At 51.1% G+C, this 22283-nt stretch overlaps 2 protein-coding genes and 1 long non-coding RNA gene across 3 annotated transcripts in view; 2 read left to right on the top strand and 1 right to left on the bottom strand.

The window, feature by feature from the left end:
- The first annotated feature begins 998 nt into the window (after positions 1-998).
- Positions 999-14426, top strand: slco2a1 (solute carrier organic anion transporter family, member 2A1). Its single transcript, XM_060067237.1, has 14 exons — positions 999-1387; positions 6254-6391; positions 8055-8217; positions 8927-9142; positions 9405-9503; positions 10109-10248; positions 10527-10608; positions 11009-11173; positions 11371-11575; positions 12203-12344; positions 13455-13618; positions 13876-13940; positions 14045-14165; positions 14271-14426. Exons 1-14 carry the CDS (start codon positions 1331-1333, stop codon positions 14389-14391), a joined length of 1878 nt encoding a protein of 625 aa, XP_059923220.1. The 5' UTR covers positions 999-1330; the 3' UTR covers positions 14392-14426.
- LOC132469341 (uncharacterized) lies at positions 11924-15388 on the bottom strand. The gene is made up of 3 exons (XR_009528406.1): positions 14714-15388; positions 14456-14529; positions 11924-11941 (listed from the first exon to the last, which is right to left on the bottom strand). It is a non-coding gene; the product is annotated as an uncharacterized LOC132469341 (long non-coding RNA).
- Positions 15389-15596: 208 nt separating this feature from the next.
- rab6ba (RAB6B, member RAS oncogene family a) overlaps positions 15597-22283 on the top strand; it is a 34309-nt gene continuing 27622 nt past the window's right edge. The window contains exon 1 of the mRNA XM_060067300.1: positions 15597-15888. Coding sequence (XP_059923283.1) covers positions 15819-15888 — 70 coding nt within the window. The 5' untranslated portion in view covers positions 15597-15818. The remainder of the gene's footprint in view (positions 15889-22283) is intronic.

Below are 22283 nucleotides of genomic sequence, written 5' to 3' on the forward strand. Positions count from 1 at the left end.
ACGCTAACGCAGCCATTTTTAAAACAATTTTCTTCATCCATTGCGCATGCTTTTATAGCCACCCATATAATTGCAAGGTCTGTTAATTGTTCATTAGTGTGTCTCTGATGTGCAAATCACTCTGAGTCATTGTTTTCACCTTTTTTCCCAGTTTCCCAGCGTCACCTCTAAGTGTCGCCAAAGGAACAATAGCTGTAGAAACGTGCGTACGACAGCTCTGGAGCTGGCGTGGGGACCGCACATTTTTACGGTCATTTCACGTTTTGTACATCTGAACGTGAGCGTGGAAAAGGACGTACGCCACGTTTTTGTGCGTACGCAACCTTAGTACATGAGGCCCCAGAGCTCCTTTAAACGAGGTGACGCAAATGACCAAATGAATCTGATCCTTGATCAATACATCAGCCTATATTAAGCTGCACTTTATTATTGCATTTCCTTAAAAGTGGGATTGCCACACATTTTTTGTAATCTGATTTAAGGAACAATAAAAAAATATCGGAATGTTAAAATATCTGTCGATAGATTTTCTAGGCGAAATACTCCCCTTCCAAATGACAATGGACATGCATGCTAGCGCTCGAGGCTCCGCTGCACAAGTTGCTACCTATCTGAATGAAATGGAAGTTTAACCGAGAACCAAGGTTTTATTATCATAAGTCCTTCTAGTGTTTTATTTTTATCTATTTGTTTTATTCCGGCTTTATAACAGGGTTGGAAGAGTGCCCGAACAACGACAAGACTGTTATCCGAAGTTAGCTAGCTAGACAGTCATAACCATTAGTCACGATTATGACTAATCGTAATGTCGCTCCCTTCTTCTCTCAGACTCCCCCTCCATCAACCCCCCAAGAGTCTCTCCCATGTTAGTCCTGCAGAGTCCCTACGGTATATAGCCGAAAGTATGTGGCCTGATTCTGGAACAGAGCAGAAAGGGCGTGAATACAGCAGCATGACGTCGGGAGGACCCCCTGGCCCCCCGCTGAGCTCGGCCCAGGACCGCTTCCTACGCCCCTGCAGGCCTTAAGGGGTTACGGTCTGGAGGTTCCTCCTTCAGGAGGGTCCTGTCTGGAAGTCTCCCCTTCAGGGGGATAAGATCTGAAGTGTTCTTGAGTTGGAGAGCTACGCGTCACGTTTATCGAGAAATAATGCGAGAGAGAGAGAGAGAGAGAGAGAAAGAGAAAGCGAGCGCGCGCGATGTGTTGTGTTGTGGGAGGAGAGTTCGATGACGACATCCCACACTATGATAAAGCCCTTCTGAGGAGGAGGACAACCTGAGTTCACAGCAGACCTTGACGCGGAGAGATACTGGAACCTTCTGGACATCATCATGGAGTTATATTCCAAAGACATGAAGAAACCCAAGCGGCTGTTCGGGAACATCAAGGTATGCTTCTCTTCTGCCGGTGTTGTGACTAGAGCGGTGTGGTAGAGGGAGTCTCAACAACATACCTGCAGGAGATGTGTGCTGGGAGATGGGCAGATAGGAGATGTGGAGATATGCACGGCGGCTCACCTCCAGTCAGTGTTTCCTTGTGGTTGTGTCTCTGGAGCACTGCCGAGAACAACTCAAAAGATTAATGGGGATGCATGAATGTCTGAGGCAAAACTCGGAGCGCAGGACAGTGTAACTTCGTTGTGAATGTGATTCTGCTTGATCACTGCAAACCGTTGTCGATCATCAACGTTACGTGCATCAGTCGCGTCTGTGAGCTTGTGAGATATAACTCGGTATAAGTAATAAGTCTTGGCTACAAAAAGAGAAACTAAGGCTTTCAAAAAGATATTTTGCAATTATAAATAACCTGCTTATTGGTACCGAATGTAAAAGAAAAAAATATTAATAAAAAGGGAGCTTAAAACTTCATCATTTCCTTTTTGCTATGCTGAAATATTTAGTTTTGAATGTAAATTACTTGAAATTACATTGGGTCTATATAACTTACTTAAAAGCAATATTAAACCATATATTAGTAATGCACTACATTTATTAAAAGAGCAATGTATTTTTCAAGTTAACAAATATATATAACAAAGTATAACAAATATGGCCCTGCAATTTAAAGTACTTTTTGTTCTTTATAGGCCTAAATACAATATACACTATATATTCCTGTAAACTATATAATCATAGCCCTTTATACCATATATTCATATATATAGTCCTATATGCAATATTATCCTAGCCCTGTATACTATATACTCAATATAGTACTATATGCAATATTATCCTAGCCCTGTATACTATATACTCAATATATATAGTACTATATACAATATTATCCTAGCCCTGCATACTATATACTCACTATACAAAGACCTATATAAATATATCAAGTACAGTTGAGATATACTTGTTATGTGCTGGAGCTATTCCTGTGTGGGCCGGTTTTCAGTAATCAACAGTATTTACAGTAACTGCAGGCCAACTGATGCTAATCACAGCGTATTGACAGTATGGTGCTGATTGCCGTCTATCAGCGCGGCCATCAGTTGTTAAGTAAGGTCCAACAGGAGTCTTATACCCCCCTGCGGTCTGGTGCTCTCCCCGATAACGCAGCTCGTCCCTGGGCTTAGGAACAGCGAGGGCTGCCTTCCTGTACCCCCATGTGGAGCAGAGGCCCTCGCCGCCTCTGATCCAGGCAGGGCGTCTGTAGGTTCAGCTTGAATCCCGATGCAGACTTTTCTGCTGCTCCTCACAGGCCCTGACCTGGACCCTCAACCAACGCAAACCCTCAAACCGTGACGCCTAACTTCAACTTAACCTCCTCTTAAACAATCTCTTACTACCTCTTAGCTAACACCCAGCGTAATTGGATAATATACCTAGACTTTGACGATTCAAACTTTCCTCCAAACTTAACCGTCTGTAATGTTGCACACAAATGTAACTTTATTATGCATCCAAATAAATAATGAACCTAATTATGTATAAACCTCTTTCTGCACCTATATACAAAGCAACATGAGCCAGATGTATGATGTCCTGTACGTCTGAACTCAGCCTCAGTGTGCAGTGAGGTGTTATCAAACCGTTTTCTCAGAGTCGCCGGTCCATCGTTACTCTCTCTGTGTTTCAGAGAGAGTTGGAGGAGGCCTGTGCGCGAGGTTCAATGTTCTCAGACTTTGGGCTGAACCTGCTCTGCAGAGCCGGTCAGACGTGGTCTACTGGAAGCAATCTGTCTTCTGATGGCAGCAGAACAAGCTGTTCAGCACTCTGTGTTTGCTGTCTTTCATCACTATTTGTCTTCGGCGCGACTTTGACTCTGCTTTGGCCTTCACCTGCGCATAAAACAGAGTTCCCTTCCCCCTGGTGTTTGTATTTAACAGACCGCCTCACTGGTCCCCTGAAAGATGAGTGTATTTAACCAGACGACGTGACCACCTTTAGATTCTCTTACATAAGGTATTTCATCGTGAGTGCTTTAATACCTTTTGAACACAACAGTACAACAGGCCTATCGGTGATTGTATTTCTATATAAAAACAACAGAATATTAGACAACGAAGATATTGCCATAAAAGTTGTATATTGCCATATACAACCTTTTTAAGATTGCTTTCACCACATAACTTTCCATTCTCTCCCCTTCCTCCTTTTAAAACAGGAACTTACATACAGTAAGTTCTTATTAAATTAGTTTATTTTGTGTTCACTCTGTAAAGGGTCTTTGAATCTTCAGAAAAGCGCTATAGGTAGAATGTATTATTATTATTGTTATTATTAGAATAGATATCACCATCGCTGGATGAGTCCCATCTCGTGGGAGATTTACGAGCCAGAAGTTATTCTGAGGGGCGAGAGTCGCGTCCCGGGGTGTGTGTGTGTGTGTGTGTGTGTGTGTGTGGGGGTCAAGGCCTGAGCTTTGATCTCGATCCTATTGTGCAGAAGAATGTTGGGAGATTGTCCCTCCTCAGAAGGAAGTTCTTCAGATATATCAAGGCTATCGCGGGCCTTTCCGTCGCGGCTCCTTGTTTTGCTAGAGAGCGGGGAGGTGTTTCCTGTGTTAAAAGTACTTCCTGTAGGAAGCCAGGGCTGTCTGGACTAATGGTCCCAGCGCGTGTCTCCACGGGGGGTTGTCATGGGGACCTGAGTGAGGACTTCCTCCCGTTCCCCACACCCGGCGACGGCCCCTGGATACGGGGGCCGTGGCCCCCTACAGTGACCTATGACTGCTGCGGTCGTTCATAAGTCGTTCATCATCTTGATTGGTCAATACTGCAGTGCTGGTCAGAATGGAATGTATGTAAACGTGCTTTGCATAATTATACATGATTATCTATCTATCTATTATAGATGTTTCAGTGGTCATAGCTGTTGAATGTACATTATACATATTGAATATACATGTGCATTCATACACATAATTAATGTTTCAGCTCTGAGCCACAGCTATAAGTTCTTGCATTAAACATTGATTGATTATAACAATCAGGCCCTCGTAAATATTATGCGCGCTAATAAACAAGCATCAATGCATTCTGTGAGTGTCTAGCAGAATAAATAACCCTCCCTCAGTGTCAACACCACGCGCCACACAGCGTGTTGGATCATCAATATGAGATGTCTGGAGGCTGTGGACCAGCGGATCGCTCCAACGCAGTGTTCCTACCCGCCGCCGGGGCTCCCCGGGCGAGGGTCCGAGGAGCCCCGGGCGAGGGTCCGAGGAGCCCCGGGCGAGGGTCCGAGGAGCCCCGGGCGAGGGTCCGGGGCTCCCCGGGCGAGGGTCCGAGGCCGGCCGGCCGAAAGCAAAATATTCTCCCACAAAGGCCAGCGACCGGCGTCTAAACATTTGGACAATTAAAGAGAGAGGGAGAGAGAGAGAGAGAGAGAGACAGAGGGGAGAGAGGGAGAGAGAGAGAGAGAGACAGGGGAGAGAGGGAGAGAGGGGGAGAGGGCAGAGGAGAGCGAGAGAGAGAGGGGGGGAGAGAGAGAGAGAGAGAGAGAGGGGGGGGAGAGATAGAGAGGGGGAGCGCTTTGTGTTTGTTAACAAACCAGGAGTCTGTGCTTTAATGAGAGCATTCTCTGGTCCACAGAGGCCATTCTCTCTCTGTAGCCCTGCTGGTGCTCGCGCTCTCTCTCTGGAGAGAGAACAAGTGAAGTTGAAACACAAAGAGGGGCAGAGAGTCACTGAGAGTCAGTGAGGGAGCAGGAAAGCTTGAGACGATGAAAGAGAAAGGGCCAAATTATTTGTCAATCTCTCTCTCTCTCTCTCTCTCTCTCGCCCTTCCTCTCTCTCTCTCCCCCCCCCCCCCCCTGCTCTCTCTCCCTTCCCCTCTGTCTCTCTCTCTGTGGTGGAGGCCATAGACTAATCTCTTTTCTTCTTTTAATTAAGAACTCCATATCCCAGCATGCCCCTGGGCGACCCCAGTGTATTAAAGCTGTGTACGGTCTGTTTACGAGGAGCCTGTTCCATTTGTCTGGTGTTCAGCCAACGCCTAGCTCGGGGCCTCCGTTTGTTCAGGGTCAGGGAGAATTATTATTATTTAATCAAACGAAATACCGACCAGAGAATGCCAAGCAGAATCTGAAGTATGTGGCTTTGTTATTTGGGTTTTGATGTTCTGACGTCAATTCAGCCTTTCCATGTAGTGTGTTGTAACTCGTAACTATTCGGTTGGTATCAGGTCCACCGCTTAAGGCCGGTTGCTTTCCCTTTTCCTTCGGGGAACTTATCTGTTGACGGCCAACCGACGGTGTTGCTAGGCGACCGGCCGTGTGTGTGAAGGGCGTTGAGTGGACCGTGTTTACAAACATTCAGACAACACTTGGTGATGCTTTACACTCCAGCCGCCACTCGCTACGGAACTCCTCCCCTAGTGGCCGAGTCCGGTATGGCTCCCCGGTCCCCGACGGCAGGACGCTGCTGGCATCGGCTTCGTCTCAGACCCCCCAGAAACCCACACATCCAGCTGTGTGCATCCTATTCTCAAAACACGTCCTCGCTGTCTCTGTCCTTCGTACCTGACCCTTGACCCTTGAAGTAAGACCTTTGCTACGTTCTGATAAAAGAGAGGACTTCTTCGTTGGTGTGTTGTCGTAAAGTCACAGGCTGCAACTGTCTCAGCTTCTGCATAAAACTCCCTGGAAAGTCTGCAAATGCACGTAATTCCGGATCGGATCAATGCTGTTGGTCCGACGCTCCCGTGGGATCGTAGCTGCTGGGGGTGCAGACCTGCGTGGACACCTCTATGTGTGTCTGATAGCCTCCGTGTATGTGTGTCTGACCCTAACCCTGACCTCTGCCCCCAGCTGTTCGTGCTGTGCCACGGCCTGCTGCAGCTCACCCAGCTGCTCTACAGCTCCTACTTCAAGAGCTCCATCACCACCATAGAGCGGCGCTTCGGCTTCAGCAGCACCTCCTCCGGAACCCTGTCCTCCCTCCACGAGGTGAGGCACAGTCAACCTCTCTCTCTCTCTCTCTCTCTCTCTCTCCCTCTCCCTCTCTCTCTCTCTCTCTTTCTTTCTTTCTTTCTTTCTTTCTTTCTTTCTCTGTCTCCCACTCTGTCTCCCACTCTGTCTCTCTCTGTCTCTCTCTGTCTCTCTCTGTCTCTCTCCCTCTCTCTCCCTCTCTCTCCCTCACTGTCTCTCTCTCTTTCCCTCTCTGGCTCTGTCTCTCTGGCTCTCACTCTGTCTCCCTCTCTGTCTCTCTGGCTCTGCCTCTCACGCTCACTCATAATCACACTCAAATTAAATGTATTGGCAAGGCATTATTTGCATGAGATTTTTTTTTTAACATTGTTAAAGCAGGTGATTTATTAGGTCAAATTATAAATCTCTCTTCAGACAAACATCACCCTCTCTCACTTTCTCTCTGAACTTTCTCTTTCTCTCGTATTCTGTCTCTCTCTCTCTCTTTCCTTCTGTCTCTGCTTCTCTTGGACTGAATGACAAAGAGAACGAGAGGCAGAGAAATGAAGGTTGTGAGGTAGGGAGGGGGCGAGAGAGAGTATTAAAATGTGGGGAAGAGAAGAATAGAGAGAGAGGGGACGGAGAGGGAAAGATGGAGCGAGATTATTGGAATTCCTTTCCTCACCGTTAAGTCTTCCAGGTACATGTGTTCAGACAGGAAGGTATTTTAATCACAGAGAGAGAAAGAGAGACACGGAGAGATAGAGGCAGAGACAGACAGAGAGATAGTGTGTGAGAGACGGAGAGACAGACGAATGGATGGTAACAGACAGGGAGATAGCGAGAGAGAGAGAGAGGGAGCATGAACTCTCGACAGCTCTGCTCTCAGAGAACACACAGGTCCCAGATCTGCCTCTCTGATAGCAGAGCAGCAGATCAACAGGAAGGCGAAGGGAGCTCAGTGATCTGTGATCTGTCCGTCTCCCCCCCCCCCCCCGCGCGCGCCCGCTGTCTGGGGGGTTGGTTCAGCCCGGTGTGGTCATTGAGCCATGTCCCGAAGCCCGGTTAGATAAAACCCGTCCAAACAACGTGAGAGAGTTTACTTGGCCTCGTAAATGTTCCTCTTGTCAAGTTTCCCAACTCAGATACTTGGAATCGGTTTGGTTTTAGTAGTATTGTGTTTGTTCTTATTCGGGTCGTAGTTCGTCAGAGAAACCCTGCAGCAGCAGATAGAACAGCCCGCTGGAAACATGACACACCACTGGATGTGCAGCTGATATGAAAACATTGTGTTTGGTGTGAACTCTCTCTGGAACAGGGGGTCAGACCTCTGGGGAGCCTCGGCTACAGGGACTGCTTCTCACGGTGCAGTAGCATCTGAGCATTAAGAGCTCAATGAGATTCTAGTTCTTCAAGACTCACTTGTTTAGAGTTCCCCTGGACTCTGCATCGCCTCCGCCCACACCCCTCTTACGCTCTTATTGTATGTTGTACGTCCTGGCACTTAAAATAATACCTAGCATTCTTCTAGCTGTCCTTGTTGTGTACGGGGAATGGGTGGACTTAGTGATTGTTGGCGCTTGGTTGAAGTGCTTGGCCCTTGGTTCTATGAACTTCCTAACTGTGTGTGTGTGTGTGTGTGTGTGTGTGTGTGTGTGTGTGTGTGTGTGTGTGTGTGCGTGTGCACGCCATCTGGTCCTAGGTCGGCAACACCATCCTGATCGTGTTCGTGAGTTACTTCGGGAGTCGCGTGAACCGTCCGAGATTCATCGGTCTGGGCGGCCTTCTGATGGCGGTCAGCGCCCTGATGCTGACGCTGCCCCACTTCCTGTACCCCCCCTACGAGTTCGACTCCGTGCTGCACGGTAAGACCGCTTCCTTCCTGACACTCTTCCTCCCGTTGAGGAGGACGAGGAGGGTCCCCCGGTCCCAGGCCGAAGTCTGGGACCGGGGGACCAAACACGCATCCTAAGGATGACCGGGCCTCGCTGAATGAAACTTTAGTTGACCTTTAGTCAAACTGACCTTTAGTCGACCTGACCTTTAGTCGACCTTTATCTCCATCCCTGAGCCCTGAACCCCCCCAGTGGGGCCCCACTGCATATCCCCTGCTGGGGTTCAACTCCTCAGGCTTTAGCGTTCTCGCTCAGGCGGACCAAACGGATCATGGACCCCAGAGCTCCGGCGAGCCGCCAGGGTAAACACTTCTTAAACCGCCGGGGCGGGGAAACAAATGATTATCGCTCTCCGGGTTCGGTGATTAGGATCGATGACGGCCGTCCCGCGGCGCTGAGCCTTCAGATCTGTTGATGGCGGTTTGGCCGTCAACAGAAGAGCCAGGGAAGATTAAAAACCGATTCTCCGCTCGCTCTCTCCCACGGCCCGCGTAGCCCCCGCCACGGCCGAGCGATCCGGGGGGCGCGGAATATCTCGAAATATCAGACTCCAGGAAACGACGCCGTCGGCCTGTCTGCCTCGACTTGTCCTTCACCGGCTTCCTTCCCTTGTTGTCGACCTCGTCCCCTCCCTCCCTCCCTCCCTCCCTCTCCCCGTCCGTCTGTCTCCCGCCACCAGACCGCCATGACCTCTGCCGGGCGGCGGCCAACGCCAGCACCCCGGCGGCGTGCGGGGCGGGCCAGGAGGCCCTGCGGATCAGCGAAGCCCACCGGGTGTGGCTGCTGATGGGGGGGGCTCAGCTGCTGTTTGGGGTGGGCTCGGTGCCCATCCAGCCCTACGGCCTCTCCTACATCGACGACTTCGCCGGAGCCGCCAACGCGCCACTCTACATCGGTGAGGGGGGGTCAGTGGGGGAGGGGTGGTGAGTTGGTGTTCTTCCTCTGGTCCTCACTGTGGTTCTCCCTCTGGTCCTCACTGTGGTCCTCACTGTGGTTCTCTCTCTGGTCCTCATTGTGGTTCTCCCTCTGGTCCTCACTGTGGTGCTCCCTCTGGTCCTCACTGTGGTTCTCCCTCTGGTCCTCACTGTGGTTCTCCCTCTGGTCCTCACTGTGGTTCTCCCTCTGGTCCTCACTGTGGTTCTCCCTCTGGTCCTCAGCCATCCTGTTCTCGGTCTCCGTCTTCGGGCCTGCGTTCGGCTATCTGCTGGGCTCTGCGGCCCTCCGGGTCTACGTCGACGTGGACAAGACTGGATCAGGTACCCCCCCCCCCCGCCCCCCGCCACACACACTGAGATCACTGAACCAACCAACCAATCACACACAAGTAGACGCAGGACGGCCACATGAACAGCAGAAATGACATCTACAGTTACATTTACATTCAGGACATTTAGCAGACGCTTCGAACGAAAGCGACGTACAATAAGTCCATTTGTCAGAAGAAAGAGAAACAATAATATATCTCTGTCGGTCCAGTAAGGATGTTCATAGAACCAAGTGCCAAGCACTAACAATCGCTAGGTCAACCCATTGCCCGCGTACAACAGAGATGGCTAGGATAAGGATACGCTACACAATGCTAAGTACTATTTTTAAGGGTAAGGGCGTACAACGTACAATAAATGCGTAAGAGGAGTGTGGGGAGGGTAAGGAGGGAGGCTAGGTGAACTCTTATTTATACTCAATGTCATGTTGACATATTTGCCAGTATGTGTTGCATCATTATTGCCATGGACGGGCCTCTTTCATTACACAACAAGCCTCTAGTAAACATGGTCGCTGCCTCTACTGGGGTAGAGTGGCAAACTATACGTGTACCAAACCACCACGACTTCATCTGACCGCTTCTTTCTGTTGTCAGCGACCCACCAGGAGCTGACCCCATACGACCCCCGCTGGGTGGGGGCGTGGTGGATGGGTCTGCTGGTGTCCTCGTGCTGCCTGGCTCTCACCTCCATCCCCTACTTCTTCTTCCCCCGCAGCATGCGCCGGCGGAGCCAGGTAAGAGCCGCTGTCCTCTGCTGCCGCCTGCTGGCGAAGCTGAGTCACTGCAGTCCTACCATTTATTTGTATATCATCAATGATTTTTGTTAAATTTTTTACATGAGGACTCTTCATTTGAGCTACACTTGAGATGTTGACTTTCTTCTTACATATTCTCACTCTTGTTCTGATAACTGACATGCCGGTTGAATAGTTAAAGGTTAAATATCGTAATAATATATAAATGTTTAATATCGTTATAAACGTTCTAATTTGTACATGTTTGTGTTTGTCAGATGAATGGGACCGAAGCGACCACGAGACTGGAACCGGAAGAAACCAAGAAACAAAAGTCGTCTTTGTTGGACTTCCTGAAGAGTGAGTTAGTGAGTGACCTAGAGAGTTATTGAGGTAGTTAGTTAGTCAATTAGTTAATGAGTGACTTAGTGAGTGACCGTTAAATTATGTATTTGCGTATTATATATGTGTGTGTATATGTGTCTATGTATGTGTATATATATCCATGTGTTTGTGTGTATATATATTGATGTGTGTCTGTACGTACTGATGTGTGTGTGCGTCTATATACTGATGTGTGTGTGTAGATACCGATGTGTGTGTGTGTGTGTGTGTGTGTGTATACTGATGTGTGTGTGTAGATACCGATGTGTGTGTGTGTGTGTGTGTGTATACTGATGTGTGTGCGTGAATATAAACTGATTTGTGTATATACTATATATATATACTGATGTGTGTGTGTGTGTGTGTGTGTCCCCAGTGTTTCCCAGTCTGCTGGTGCATCTCCTGCTCAGTCCGTTCTTCCTCATGCTGGTCCTCTCCCAGTGCTGCTTCTCGGCCGTCATCGCCGGCTTGGCCACCTTCCTCAACAAGTTCCTGGAGCACCAGTACAGCGCCTCGCCCGTGGAGAGCAGCCTGCTCATTGGTGGGTCTGGGTCTGGATCAGGGATGGGTAGTCTCATCTCTCTCTCTCTCTCTCTCTCTCTCTCTCTCTCTCTCTCTCTCTCTCTCTCCCTGCTCAAAGGTTCTGGGCTCCAGTTATTATTTTTAGTTCCTTATCTTGTAGCCTATAGGTCTATGTGTCTGTAAACGGTCCCCTCTGATTGGCTGCTGGCTCTGCAGGTGCGGTGAACCTGCCCTCGCTAGCGGTGGGGATCCTGGTGGGCGGGATCATCATGAAGAGGGCGGGGCTATCGCTGAAGGCCATCCCCCGCTTCTCGGTGGTGGTGCTGTCCCTCTCGGCCCTGCTCCTCGTCCCGGTCTTCTTCATGGGCTGTTCCTCCCAGGACGTGTTCGGGGTCAACCCCCCCCACGCAACCCCCTCCGGGTAGGGCCGCACCCTCGGGTCCACCTCAGCCGTTGTTTGTTGTTTGTGTTTGCAGGCGTTTTTTTTGTTTTTTGGCATTTTCTTCTCTTTTTGGACCATGTTTTTGATGGTTCAAGATTTTCACCGTCATACTGGCTGTTGTTACACTGTCTGTTGTTACACTGTCTGTTGTTACGCTGGCTGGTTGTTTGCACTGGCTGTTGTTACACTGGCTGTTGTAACACTGTCTGTTGTTACGCTGGCTGGTTGTTTGCACTGGTTGTTGTTACACTGGCTGTTGTTACACTGTCCGTTGTTACGCTGGCTGGTTGTTGTTACACTGGCTGTTGTTACACTGGTTGTTGTTACACTGGCTGGTTGTTTGCACTGGCTGTTGTTACACTGAACCTCTGGTTCTCCACTACAACAGCAGGCTGCATTGAGTCTCTCAGGCTCTCATTAGGGGAGATCAATAAGCTGACCCGGTGACCCAGTGCTGGGGTTAGATCCGTGAATTGAACACGCATAAACATCGCTTCCCAAATCTAAAATATGAATTAGCAGGGTCAAAGGCGTTGATCTGTCTGCTGATGTGCCGTCATGTCCAAAGATCCTCACTCCCTCTGTCCCCCCCCGCCCCCCCCACAGGGCTGTCTGTTACTCTAACTGCTCCTGCCCCGAGGGGGGGTATAACCCGGTGTGTGGGTCCGACGGGGTGGAGTACGTCTCCCCCTGCAACGCCGGCTGCACCAACTTCACCCGGCACCCCAACAACACCTTCAAGGTCCAGGTGAGCCCCCCCTCCGGCCACTAGGGGGCAGACTAACCCAGGGGTCAGGGGTCAGTGTGCTCCCCCCCCTCCGTCCACTAGGGGCCAGAGAAAACCCAGGGGTCAGAGGTTAGGGGAGCCCCCCCTCCCCCCACTAGATGGCGGAGTCACCCTGGGGTCAGAGGTCAGGAGAAGAACAATAAGGAACAGAAGATAAAACTGCGCTGGAAGACATCTGAGAGGAAATGTCAAAATAAAAGTCCCTTTTGATAACCTTCCCACCTTCCCCGATAACAACTGAACAAAACAACGCTGTTGGATAATCCAGAAACTCTCGATGACTAAACGACGCCTTCGGTGCGGTGTAATCATTAATCTGTATCCTCGTATAATTTAACATCCGAAGAGGGACGGAAACTGCTGTGTCGCCCCGCCAACACAACAACCCAATCAATAACACGGTCAATAAGTAATTAGCCACCGAGCGTAGAGTGGGTATTCCAGAGGGGAGCTACGCTATTAGCATGTTAGCGAGTGGAGGCGGGGCGACAGGCTGACAGAGTACCGGTCGATTGGTCGTAGCGTAGGGTTGGTGGATTAATCCCAAGTAATCACTGGTTGGTGGGGGCTAGACGGAACCCTATTAGAAGTCAGTGCCGAGACCGGATAGCCCGGCTTTGAAGGGGGACTCCCAGCGGCATGATAGCATGCTAGCTAGCTAGCATGTACTGGTTTCTAAGAAACCTAGCTTAACCAAGGATGTGTTCAATTGCTTATTTTAACCCGTCCTTGGCTAAGCTAGGTTTCTTTGTGTTCCTATAAGTGCCGACAATGCTGCCATCTTGATTGAAATGTGTACGTTCAAGACGATAGACTGATTTAGCGCTTACAGAATCCAAATAGTTGGTGTGTCGTTTATACACTCTTTATTCATGATATTGAAGTCCGATATTATCACCAGTGGGACGGATCAGCCTACCAGTTGGTTCAGTCCACTGGTTCGCCTGGTAGGCTGATCTACCCATCATGCATCTGGGTGCGGACCCCCACTTGTGATGTCACCAAAGGGTCAATTTTGCGACGGCTGGTCCCGACTGACGCCGTGTGGTTGTGTGTGTTTGTGGTCCTCAGGTGTATACCAGCTGCAGTTGTGTGGCGGACCGCCAGGCCCAGGCCGTGCCGGGCCACTGCCCCAACAGCTGTCCCCACCTGCTGCTCCCCGTCATGCTGACCATCTCATTTGCTGGGCTGATCGCCAGCCTCTCCCACAACCCCATCTACATGATGGTGCTCCGGTACGAGACCAGGGGACACTCCCAGCGCAGCCGCTGGTTTGGATGTGGAACTGGGTTCAACTGGGAAGGATATTTTAGGGGGCGTGCGTAGCGGGGGTTAGGGTGCTTAACGGGGTTTGAACCCTCGATGTCCAAAGTCTCACCTGTAGGGCTCCTAAAGTAAGGTTCCCAATTAGATTGACCTGAAAAGGAAACCAAAAAATTTGTGGCTTTCAACAATTCGTGTGTTGACGGATTTCATTTACGTTAAATTTCAGAACGGTTCCGCCCGAGGAGAAGTCTTTCGCCATCGGAATCCAGTTCATGCTCATGAGGGTACTCGGTAAGGAACTACATAACGTGATGCTATGCTAACGTGTTGACGAACACGTTTAGCGCTCCCTTCGGAGGCTAGTAGCACGATGCTAACCCTAACGTGTCTTCCAGCGTGGCTTCCCGCTCCGGCCCTCTTCGGCATGGCCATCGACTCGTCCTGCGTCTGGTGGAAGCGCAAGTGTGGCAGCAAGCTGAGCTGTGGTTACTACGACAACAACGCCTTGAGGAACAGGTCGGAAGAAGCTTTCCATGTCTTAACGTGTATGGCTGTTTGGCAACGTGTAGTGGCGCACGGTCACTGACCACCAGTGATGTTGTGCCCCCCCCCCCCCCGCAGGTACCTGGGTCTGATGCTGGCCTTCAAGTCCATGGGCATCGTGTTCCTGGTCATGCTGGGCTGGAAGCTGCGGAGGACCAGAGAGTACAGCCTGGAGAAGACGGAGGAGGGGCCGTTGTAACGCGGACGGCTCCACCGCCCCCCCCCCCCCCCCCCCCCCCCCCCCAAGATTTTCACCGTTCCACTGTATGTTGTTACACTGACTGGTGTTACACTGGCTGGTGTTACACTGACTGGTGTTACACTGACTGGTGTTACACTGGCTGGTTGTAACACTGGCTGGTGTTACACTGGCTGGTGTTACACTGGCTGGTGTTACACTGGCTGTTGTAACACTGGCTGGTGTTACACTGGCTGGTGTTACACTGGCTGTTTGTTACACTGTCTGTTCTTACACTGACTGGTGTTACACTGGCTGGTTGTAACACTGGCTGGTGTTACACTGGCTGGTTGTAACACTGTCTGTTGCTACACTGTGCCCCAGTGTGCCCCCTGATTGGATGCTGATTTAAGCTCGTTTCCGCTGCATTCTAAAGGTCAAAACCCTCTTTTGGACCAACTGTCCAGACTTAAGCTGCGTTGGTGGAAACGACACAATCCACAACTCGAACTTTGACCTCAGTGCCATGACCTCAAATTACCTCCTGTTTAAAGTAGGATTTATTTTTATGATGTGTGATCCTCAAATTGGGACGTTTTTAGAGATATATATTTTTGGACAGATGTTGAGATGCAGGTGAGTGTCGGGACAGAATGGGAGCAGACCAGTCCACCACCGTCTAAGTGCCAGTATAATGCTCGACTATGTGAAGGATTACGTTTGCATTTTCACAGGACTGAACCGATTCAGGTGTCTCGTTGCGTACGGGCAACATTTTTATGCTTTAGCTTAATATTTAAGTTCATCATGCAGTCTGTCTCAAAGAACTGAGGCCAATGTGACCGGATATAATCATTGTTTGATCCATTTATACACTGTTACTCAATACAATATATTTACAGTATCTTACTTCTACAAAGTAGGATGTTTACTGGCATCATGGAATTAGTTTTTTTATTATAATTGTGTATTATTGAAATGTGTATTTTGTTATTATAAAAGAGTATTTTTCCCGGAAATAAATAGTTTAAATGAAATGTTCATTCTGTTGATCCTGTCTCTCTGCCAAAGTCTAGTCTAGTATTAAGTTGTTTAACGCGTTATAAAGGGATGGCTACCGTACCGTCCTCACCGTTACCGGCTCATCCTCCATCTCCGTTCAACATGACGTCATGTCACCGGGCTGAGGGAGGGAGGGAGGGAGGGAGGGAGGGGGGGGAGATCGAGGAGAGGCCGCGCAGGCGCAGAAGCGCACACAAGGGCAAAGCTGGCGTGTGCAGCAGCATTCCCATCACGGAGCGGCTTGACCTGAGAGGGAGAGAGAGAGACGTCGCATCTCGCATCCAGCCTCCCCCAGCAGCAGCAGCAGCGCGCAGAACGAGCAGCGGCGGTAACACAGCCGTTCTCCGGGTCTCGTCAGCAATTCGGAAGCACCCTCCCCGCCCGAGATGTCGGTGGGCAGTGACTTTGGGAACCCTTTAAGGAAATTCAAACTCGTCTTTCTCGGGGAGCAAAGTGGTAAGTTTGGCTGAATTCTCAGGGGAAGTTCATCCCCGCCGCCTCTTCCTCGCCCCTCGTGGGGGTGTTTGAACCCGGTGCACCTGCTGCGCCCCGGTCTCCCAGTCTGCTGGTCCCCGGTCTCCCTTCACGGAGACATGGCACGGGTGTGTGCGATCAAGACCTAAATAAGTTTGGTCATCCTCTATGTGCGTGTGTGGAAAATGGGTGCGTGCGTGTGTGCATGCGCGCGGCGTGCGTGTGCGTGTGTTTTAATTTGCCCAGACGGGTGCGGAGGTAATCGAACAATACAATAGGCAACAGTGTTTCAGGATGCACTTTATTGATTTATGATTCAACGTGATTCAATAAACCATCGTAGGCCTTGATATCCTGATATCACGACTTCTCGTTCCTGGACGAATTAATAATAATCTCGAAAATAATCAGAAGAATCGATCAGATCAGATCAGATCGATAGCCTGTGTGTGTCTCGCCCTGGGAGAGTATAGAGGCGGTTTGAATTTTCGCCGTGGATAAGTTGTGTGATATAGCGGTGTGTGTGTGTGTCGGGACACACCCTGGTCGCTCATGACGTGGAGATAACTTGGGCTGCAGTGCCGACTCAGCCGAGGATGACTAAGTTGTTTGCGTGTGTTTTTATTTCCTCACGCATCTCACCGGTCCGTTTCAATGTGTTTGTCTCATCCTCAAACCCTGCCGTGGTAGGAGAGGAGAGCCAGGACTGACTGGTCCTCATCAATGAGTCCTGGTTCTTTGCTCAGGTCAAGTCGCCCCCACCCCAGTGCTAGTAGGGAGGTAGAGAGCGGGATGGCTGGTAAACGGATTGCTTGCTGGTTCGATCCCCGGCTCCTCCTAGCTGAGAGCCGAGGTGTCCCTGAGCAAGGCACCTCACCCTGACTGCTCCTGACGAGCGGGCTGTCACCCTGCGTGGCTGACTCCGCCGTCGGTGTGTGAGTGTGTGCATGAACGGGTGAATGTGAGGCAGCATTGTACAGCGCTTTGAGTGGCCACTGGTCAGAAAAGTGCTGCATAAATGCAGTCCATTTACTGGGAGCTGACGTTTAAGACGTTTCCCATTAGCTCAGGTGCCAAGGCAGACTGGATATACAGAGCAGGTTGTCTTTAAACTCCTTCTTATGACAGGCGGCAGTGTGTCCGGGCCAATAAAACCAAGCGTTCATCACGACTGATGTCGCAACCAATTTGTTCTTATCTCGGTTCCAGGCCGTCTCCCTGTGAACCGTCAGGTGTGTTTGTCATTTTTTTCTCATACGTGCCCAAGATGGCTTGTGATTAAATCATACTTTTATCTGTTTTGATGAGTAATGTGGTCGTTCAAGGACAAAATTAATGTAGCGGAAGTCATCACCGTGTGTGTTGAGCTGGTACTGATCAGGCTGTCCACTAAATGACCAGACGGCTTTAAGAGATGGTTTAGATGAGAGAAGGGAGAGAGGGAGGGGGAGAGAGAGGGAGAGAGGGGCGGTCGGAGAGAGAGACAAAGAGCGAGGTAGAGAAGCAGAAAGAGAGGGGTGGAGCGAGGTCAAGGCAGAAAAAGAGATGTACAGCAACATAGAGAGAGAGAGAGAGAGAGAGAGAGAGAGCACCAGAGCACCAGCGCTGTGTTATCACCCAGACCGCAGTACCAGGGGACTTTTATTTTCCTCATCCAGACAGCGGCCCAGACCTCGGGCACGTGATTGGTCGATCTCAGACGAGGCCCGGCAGCCAGCGGCATGTCAGCGGTAATTGGGGCGGGTGCCCGGGCAGGCGTGACGCCGCCGGGTCGGTGGGCATCATTTATTAATGCCCACCTTGGGGCTCTGAGTCCACACTGGTCCACCTCTGGGGGGTCTGACCCCGGTCCCCCTCTGGGGGGTCCGACCCCAGTCCCCCTCTGGGGGGTCCGACCCCAGTCCCCCTCTGGGGGGTCTGACCCCGGTCCCCCTCTGGGGGGTCCGACCCCAGTCCCCCTCTGGGGGTCCAGGCCCGACCCGACGGCCGACGGACCCCGGCGTTGAGGACCGCCCGGTTAATTCCCGGTTCCCGTGTCCTCCATCTTGCCCGGGGCCCTCGGCCCGGGGGCTGCGTCCTCGTCTTCTAGCGGACCCCGCTGGTTTGTTGTTGTTGTTCTGCGATGATAGGTCAGAACAACAAGACCCCCTCTCCGTCCCTGGAGTGGGGGGCCCTCCCCTCCCCCTGGCTCCCCCACCAGCCCCCCCCGCCCCTGGGCTCGGGGGGCTGGTCCGTGTCCCTCGGAGAGCTCAGTGCGAGGGGGTGAGGTGTGACGTCGTATCGCCCGTGAAGCGCTTTGTGGCCGAACAGTGGAACCGATTAAGGCTGAACAAAGCTGACGGGAGATGGAGCAGGAGATAGTGAGGAGGCAGCGCGGCTGCCTGACTCCACCGGCGCAGCCCGGGCTGAACCGCGGCCGCAGCCCTGAACCCATCAGACCCCAACGCCGTCCTCCTCCGCCTCGGTGGTTCGCTCTCAGACTTCCTCTTCTAAGTATCGCTGCGTCACCGTTTAGATTGGCAGCAGAAGGAGAGCTGAACCACGAGTCTGACTCTTCAGTCTCGACCTCCTTCGACAGCTTCCGAGCGATTAGAACGGAGGCAGACTAGGACTGGAGTGACACTGAACTAATCGTGTCAACATAAACCACAACAATAACTGCCTTTTATAAACCACAACTATAACTGTGCAAACTAAACAACTGCCGTGTCTTTATGATCCAATAGTATCTTTTATAATCCATGACCATAACTTCTTTATAGATCATAACTGACTTTATGTACTATAACCGCCCGACAGCTTTTTTAAAATAAGGGTTTGTTTTTTACCTGTCAAATGCCTCGGCTGGAAAGTTTCTGGGACATATTTTATGGCGACGTGATGTTCAGGAACACGACAACATGGGCTGTTGGCCAACAGCTGAATCACCTTTTCCATGAATGACACATAAAAATCCTAATTACAGGTACTCCACTTCTTAAGAGGGGTATGTTAGATCGAACGAAGTCCCTTCACACACACACACACACACACACACACACACACACACACACACACACACACACACACACACACACACACACACACACACACACACACACACACACACACACAAAGAGCTAACAGTTAGGGTTGACTTTTTCTTGAGACCCCTTGAAACTGAAGCCACTAAAACCTCCCCTGCCAATAAGACTTTTTCATATACAGTTCTAAACACTTACTGTTCCTCTAACCTAGCATTTCGAACAAGATGGCTGCCGCTGCTAAAAGGCCATTTAACCTGCAGCGCCCATAAATGCTTGTATTCGACCGGCTGAACGTAGCGGGACTTTAGATCGCTGTATGCTAGACGTCTCAGCGATGAAATACAGTTTCTAATCTCAGAGAGACGCGTGAAGAAAGTCTATTTCCACAACGGAGCCACTGGCACAGCGGAGGGGAGGAATGGTCTCTTAAATAAAACATTCCTTCTCTTCTCTTGTCTCCCACGCGCTCAGACAAGATGGCAGAGCGTTCTGCTGGGGGCTCGACGGAGAGGAGTGTTTAAACAGTATAGACACCGAGCGAGGAGTGACAGGGGAGCGGGGTGAATCCCAGGTAAACGTGTTTGATGGGGGAGTTGGAGGAGGGGAGAGTCAGCCTATCTGACCCGTCCCGCCTTTCAGAGCCTTTATGTTGGGACTCAACATAACACTGTCAGCTGTTACTTCACAGCCGTCTGGATCGCTCGCTGACTGCTGCTAGCGGCCTCGGCCAGCCGCCCTGAAATATAGTTTGTCTCTGGTTAAATAAAGGTACGGTCAATTAAATAGAGGATGTTTGAATATGTAATAAGTTATCTATCCGACTTTGCTTCGTTGAGATGTTTACTCAAAGGAAACCAGGCAGCTGTGTGTGTGTGTGTGTGTGTGTGTGTGTGTGTGTGTGTGTGTGTGTGTGTGTGTGTGTGTGTGTGTGTGTGTGTGTGTGTGTGTGTGTGTGTGTGTGTGTGTGTGTGTGTGTGCGTGGGCAGAGCTTGTAGATTTCATCTGCCGGTGGGACAGTGTGTCTGGAGAAGTCTGTCAGATTCCACTTCTCGTTTCCTGCTGGCGACCATCGTTGGTCTGATATCGATCGTCTCAAGCTGTCCATTAATAGCGACATCATCCCTCCTCGCTCATCATTCTCCCATCTCCACCCGGCTGCACAGCCAGCTAGCTGCCCGGCGCTGAGCTACGTAGCCTGGGGGCGCTAGCGCTCAGATCTCCTAGCACGGGACTCGACCTGTTAATGGGACACGAAGCGCTGCTTGTTTTCTGTCAAATCCAGAACGTCCAGTTTTTTTCGCCGGAACTTCGGCTCGCCTCATCAAACGAAGTTCAAGGTCTTAATACTTAGGGCTCGATCGATGAAACACACCAGGATGGAATATACTGCGCATCAGAGACCCTATAGTGAGCCCTTTAGCGGATGCACTCGTTCACCGGGACTTACACATGAGAGGAGAACAATTAAAGTGCAAGCGCTGCACGGCCTGGTTTCTTAAACAACAGCCAGACCGAGAACGGCTTCAGGAACCCCCGGAGACTGACGGGTTTATCAGGGAGGGGATCCAGTGCAACGCAGAGTTAGTTCATTAAAACACAATGCAGAACTAAACTCAATGTGATGGAAGACGTGGGTCTTCCAGGAACGTTTTTGAAAGACCACACGACAACGCAGAGTGACAACGCGGCATGTGTTCATGTGTTCACGGGTTCATGTGTTCACGTTTTCACTTGTTCACGGGTTCATGTGTTCATGCCCCCACCCGCTCCACCCAGTGGTGTTCTGGAGGAGGGGTGGTGTAGTTAGTGAATGGATCAGTGTGGAGGAACTCAGGCTGGCTGGCGAGGGTCAGGGTCGGAGGTCGTTTGGAGAGATGTCACTTTGGAGGTCAGAGTGTAGTTCGTTATGAATTCATTATTAAATCATTATTACTTCCAGATCGTTTTATCTGATTCCTGATGGTCTCATTTTGGTTATGCAGGAAATGTCAATCACACTTATTTGACGATCTTATAGTATTAATCAACTTTCTTCTTAATATATTAACTGTTTTAGCTTTCATATTTGCCAAAGCCAATATTGGTCTAACTATTCCCAGCTTGTGCCTCACACGTCATGCTCCTCCCTCCCCTCTCTCTCTCTCACCTCCCTCCCCTCTCTCTCTCCTCCCTCCTGTCTTTCTCTCCTCCCTCCCCTCTCTCTCTCCCCCCTCCCCTCTCTCACCTCCCTCCCCTCTCTCTCTCCTCCCTCCCCCTCTCTCTCCTCCTCCCTCTCTCTCTCCTCCCTCCCGTCTCTCTCTCCTCCCTCCCCTCTCTCTCTCTCTCTCTCTCCTCCCTCCCGTCTCTCTCCTCCCTCCCCTCTCTCTCTCCTCCCTCCCCTCTCTCTCTCTCTCTCTCTCTCTCTCTCCTCTCTCTCCTCCCTCCCCTCTCTCCTCCCTCCCCTCTCTCCTCCCTCCCCTCTCTCCTCCCTCCCTCCCCTCTCTCTCCTCCTCCCTCCCCTCCCCTCCCTCCCCTCTCTCTCTCCTCCCCCCTCCCTCTCTCCTCCATCCTGTCTCTCTCTCCTCCCTCCCCTCTCTCTCCTCCCTCCCCTCTCTCTCTCCTCCCTCCGTCTCTCTCTCCTCCCTCCCCTCTCTCTCTCTCTCTCTCTCTCTCCTCCCTCCCGTCTCTCTCCTCCCTCCCCTCTCTCTCTCCTCCCTCCCCTCTCTCTCTCTCTCTCTCTCTCTCCTCCCTCCCCTCTCTCACCTCCCTCCCCTCTCTCTCTCATCCCTCCCCTCTCTCTCCTCCCCCCTCCCTCTCCTCCCCCCTCCCCTCTCTCTCCTCCCTCCCCTCTCTCCTCCCTCCCCTCTCTCCTCCCTCTCCTCCCTCCCCTCTCTCTCCTCCTCTCCCCTCCCTCCTCTCTCTCTCTCCTCCCCCCTCCCCTCCCTCTCTCCTCCATCCTGTCTCTCTCTCCTCCCCCCTCCCTCTCCTCCCCCCTCCCCTCTCTCTCCTCCCTCCCCTCTCTCCTCCCTCTCCTCCTCCCCTCTCTCTCCTCCTCTCCCCTCCCTCCCCTCTCTCTCTCCTCCCCCTCCCCTCCCTCTCTCCTCCCTCCTGTCTCTCTCTCCTCCCTCCCCTCTCTCTCCTCCCTCCCCTCTCTCTCTCCTCCCCCTGCTGGTTCGGTTATTCCCCTGAGCTCCCTCCTTTGAGACGGTTTCGGGGACACAGTCATCTGTAACTTCCCTGTGGAGACGACTGAAAGGACTCAAACACACCCGGCTGCTGCACCTGAAAGCTCAGTCGACTGGAAAGAGTGTGGTGTTCCCCCCCCCCCACTGGAGCCCCCATACCGAAGCTATTAGGAAGGCTTTGGGCTTT

This window comes from Gadus macrocephalus, chromosome 12 (assembly GCF_031168955.1).
Source record: "Gadus macrocephalus chromosome 12, ASM3116895v1".
NCBI classification, from domain to species: Eukaryota; Metazoa; Chordata; class Actinopteri; order Gadiformes; family Gadidae; genus Gadus; species Gadus macrocephalus.